This window comes from Eimeria tenella, genomic scaffold, assembly GCF_000499545.2.
Source record: "Eimeria tenella Houghton genomic scaffold, Eth_scaff257, whole genome shotgun sequence".
Taxonomy (NCBI): domain Eukaryota; phylum Apicomplexa; class Conoidasida; order Eucoccidiorida; family Eimeriidae; genus Eimeria; species Eimeria tenella.
This window is the reverse complement of record NW_013542438.1, coordinates 3,259-7,074: the sequence shown is the minus strand read 5'-3', so window position 1 is coordinate 7,074 and position 3,816 is coordinate 3,259. Positions and strand designations below refer to the sequence as shown.

Sequence of the window (3,816 nt, the reverse complement as noted above, 5' to 3'; positions counted from 1 at the left end):
TGCTGCTGCGGCGGGGTTGCTGCTGCTGCAGTGCTGCTGCTGCTGCGGAGGGCGATGGTGTGCTGCTGCTGCTGATAATAATGATCATGGTAATGATGATGATCATGGCGGTGACAATGATGCTGGTATTGATGGTGTTGATAATGCTTATTCTGCTGCTGCTGCTGCTGCTGATTATAATGCTGCTGCTGCTGCCGATTATGATGCTGCTGCTGCTGATGGCGCTGGTGTTGATGGTGGTGCTGATGGTGCTGCTGCTGCCGCCGCTGATAATGACGATGGCGCTGCCGCTGCTGCTGCCGCTGCTGCTGACGCTGCTGCTGCTGCTGCTGCTGCTGCTGCTGCTGCAGGCTGAACGGGAAGGTGTACACAGTGCAGGACGCGCGTCTGCCGTTTGCTGCAGTGCACGGAGACCCGGACATTTTGCTGCTGGGGAAAACGCGGTTCGGGCCCACGGCGCTGCCGCTGCCGCTGCTGGAAAGAAATAATTTAAAAACATTTTTTGATTTTGCAAAATGCGTGAAGCCCGACTGGCGGCTGGCTCAGGTGTACGTACAGCTCCTCAACACCGCCTACATGCGCGCCTACGTCTTCAAGAACTTCCTCTTCGAAGTGCCCGCCCTCAACCTCCACCTCTTCGCCAAAGTAGCTCTAAACCCTAAACCCTAAACTCTAAACCCTAAGTCCTGGCTCGAGGCCCTCAGTTTGTGCCCCACACGCAGCCTCCGCCTCTTCGCCCACGTAAACCCTAAACCCTAAACCCTAGCTCGAGACCTTCAGTTTCGTGCCCCATACGCAGCCACTGCCTCTTCGCCCACGTGAACCCTAAACCCTAAACCCTAAACCCTAGCTCGAGGCCTTCAGTTTCGTGCCGCGCACGCAGCCTCCGCCTTTGCTAACGTAAACCCTAAACCCTAAACTGTAGTATACTGAACTCTAAACCATAAACTGCTAAACCCAAGAGTTCACAAGCTCAGCAGTCTCTCCCTAATGGCAGTCCTATACCCTAAACCCTAAACCCTAAACCCTAAGGTCGCTGCCAGAGGTCTAGTGCTGCTAGCTGCTGCTGCGGTGTTCTGCTGCTGCTGCATTAGAGCTTTCTGAATTAGAGCAGCAGCAAGCAGAAAAACAAAAGGAAAATGCGCAATAAACAGTAAATGGTGGAGACCGCGGAATCGAGGGTTTAGGGTTTAGGGTTTATGGTTTAGCGAAAAGAGCAAAAAGACTGAAAAAAAGCTAAAAAGAGGCCCTCGCTGCGGAAACAAAGACCAAATGGATTATTTTCTTGGGATTTATTTGAATGAATTAAATCATTCAAATAATTAATTTAAATGAATTAAAAAAGACAATTGGAGAATGGAACTGTTTGTTTGCTTCGAAGGACTTGAGAAAAATAATTCCTTCAATCCAAGTTGAAGACTTAACTTACGCGAAAGGCTTTGGGGGCATTCGCCCGCAGCTGATAAACAAAACCGAGAAGAAGCTGCTGCTGGGCGAAGGCAAGATTGTGACAGGTAATTAAATTAAGATATTAATTAATTAATTAATTAATTAATTAAATTAATTAATTTAAATTTATTAAATTAACTATTCCTAAGTGGTTCATTAATTGCAATTTTTGGTGTTTTTGGTTTTGCAAGAGCTGCTGTTTTAGTGCCAAAATGGCTCGGCAAGTTGGGCTGCTCCTGCTGTAGAGGCCAGAGCAATAAATAAATAAATAAATAAATACAATTAATAAAATAAATAATTAAGATTAATGAAATAAACAAAACAAATAACTACTGAATAAAAAGCGGTGAAATTGTAAAGTAATAAACAAATCATTTGAATTGCGGGCACTGCGCTGAGAGGCCTCTGACTTCTTTTGCTGCTGCTGCTGTTGCTGCTGCTGTTGCTGCTGCTGCTGCTGCTGCGCGAAGGAGAAAACATAATTTTCAACATAACGCCTTCGCCGGGGGGCACCACATGCTTGGGCACTGCAGAGACAGACATGCGGGAAATAGTGAGAGAGCTGCAGGCGAGCATTGACGAGGAGAAGTTCAGAAAAGTTCTTTTGCAAGGAGAGTACCCCGTTGGCAATTAGCGGAAAGTTTGGGGACTTTGGGGGGTTTTAAAAAGAAAAAAAGGAGAAAAAACGAAAAACAACGAAAGAGAACGAAAGAAAACCAAAAAATCCACAAAAGACGAACTTTCCACCAGGTGTACAGACACCCAAACTGCGCGGTGGCAGCTCGCAGGGAAACGCGTGTTCAGGTGTACAGACACCTCAACTGCATGCATGCATGCGTTTACGCGGGGGTGCATGCACTTTCGGTGTACAGACACCCCACCTGCATGCATGCATGCATGCATGCATCCAGTTCCTGTGTACTTACCCCCACGTTTGTTCATGCATGCATGCATTTTGCGGTGTACGGGCACCTCGGTTGCATACATGCTTGCTTGCATGCATGCGTTTCGGTTGTACGGACGCCTCAGATGCATGCACGCTGATACGTGCATGCATGCACTTCCAGGTGTACAGACACCTCAGATGCACGCGCGCATGCATGCAGACATATGTCTTGAGGTGTATGTACACTGCGAATGCGGCTGCGATTTGCGAGGGCCCTTTAGGTGGTGCGTGCAGCGGCGGCGGCCAGAAGAAGAAAGAAACCGATAAAATGCATTTATAGCATTAAACACATTTAATGCACAATATGTTAATTGTTTTTGACATTCGTGTGCACATAAAGCTGGGTTTTGTGCTGCTGCTGCTGCGGTGCCGCTATTTTATGAATTTCAAAGAGCGCCGAAAGGTGCCTGTACACCCCAACGCACCAGGCGTATGTCTGTACACCTGGACTCCTTTGAATGCACTCAACTTCTCCATTTTCCATTTCCTATCAGAAGTGTTTTCTTTAAAAGGCAAGGAGCGCGCGAAGGCGCTGCGCGCAAGTTCAGTTTCAGGTGTACGCAAGTTCAGTTTCAGGTGTATGCTCAGCTTTCCAAAACGAGCATGAGCAGCAGCTCTTGCAAATACATCTTTTGCATTTATTTAGTGGTAGTTGGATTTATTTAGGATATCTGGGCAATTCTCCGTTATTTAATTCAATTAAAATGCCCCGGAAAGGATAAAATGCCAGGAGTTGCCTGAGATGTACAGACAGCTCAGCAACGCCGGAAAGACCGCAGGGCCGCCAGCAGCTGAGGTGTATGTACACCCCAAGTTCACTCCTCTTTTCTTTTTTTTGCACACTTTTTGCCTTTACTTTTTGCCACTTCACTTCTAAATTCATTCTATTCTATAGACGCAGCAGCTAAATAAGAAAGCAGCAGCAGCAACGGGAGAAGCCCCGACAGCAGCAGCAACAGCAGCTGCAATAGCAGCAACCGCCCAAAACCCAAACTGTCGACTTAGTTTCTTCTTGCGGTTTTGCAAAATAATAAAAATGGTTCTTAAATTCACCTGAGCCTCTGCCGGACTATAGGCGCGTAGCATGCAACAGCAGCAGCAGCTGCTGCTGCTGCAGCAGCAGCAGCAGCAGCCGCACGTTAGAATTCTGTCGCCGTCAATTTACAAGTTGTTAAACTTCAATTGAATTTCATTTAAATGAAATTATTTTTTTGTTCCTTCATTCATTGTTTGTTCGCACTTTCATTTTTCTTTTCTTTCTGGCGCCCCGAATCAATTGTCTAACTTTTGAAGTAATAATTGATCTCTTCTCCAATTGTTTAATTGCGTTTGTTTTATTATTTATTATTTATTATTTATTAATTTATTTATCTATTTATTTTTTAAATTTATTTTCATTATATAAAAACTTGAAAGGCATT

The 3,816-nt window shown here is 45.6% G+C and overlaps 1 protein-coding gene across 1 annotated transcript in view; it reads left to right on the top strand.

The window, feature by feature from the left end:
• Nucleotides 1-2,083, top strand: part of ETH_00035175 (malate:quinone oxidoreductase, putative) — a gene marked incomplete at both ends in the record, with an annotated part of 5,498 nt that extends 3,415 nt beyond the window's left edge. Inside the window, 3 exons of the mRNA XM_013375151.1 lie at nucleotides 351-645; nucleotides 1,382-1,514; nucleotides 1,920-2,083. Of these exons, the coding sequence (XP_013230605.1) occupies nucleotides 351-645; nucleotides 1,382-1,514; nucleotides 1,920-2,083 (592 nt within the window). The remainder of the gene's footprint in view (nucleotides 1-350; nucleotides 646-1,381; nucleotides 1,515-1,919) is intronic.
• Between the last annotated feature and the right edge of the window lie 1,733 nt (nucleotides 2,084-3,816).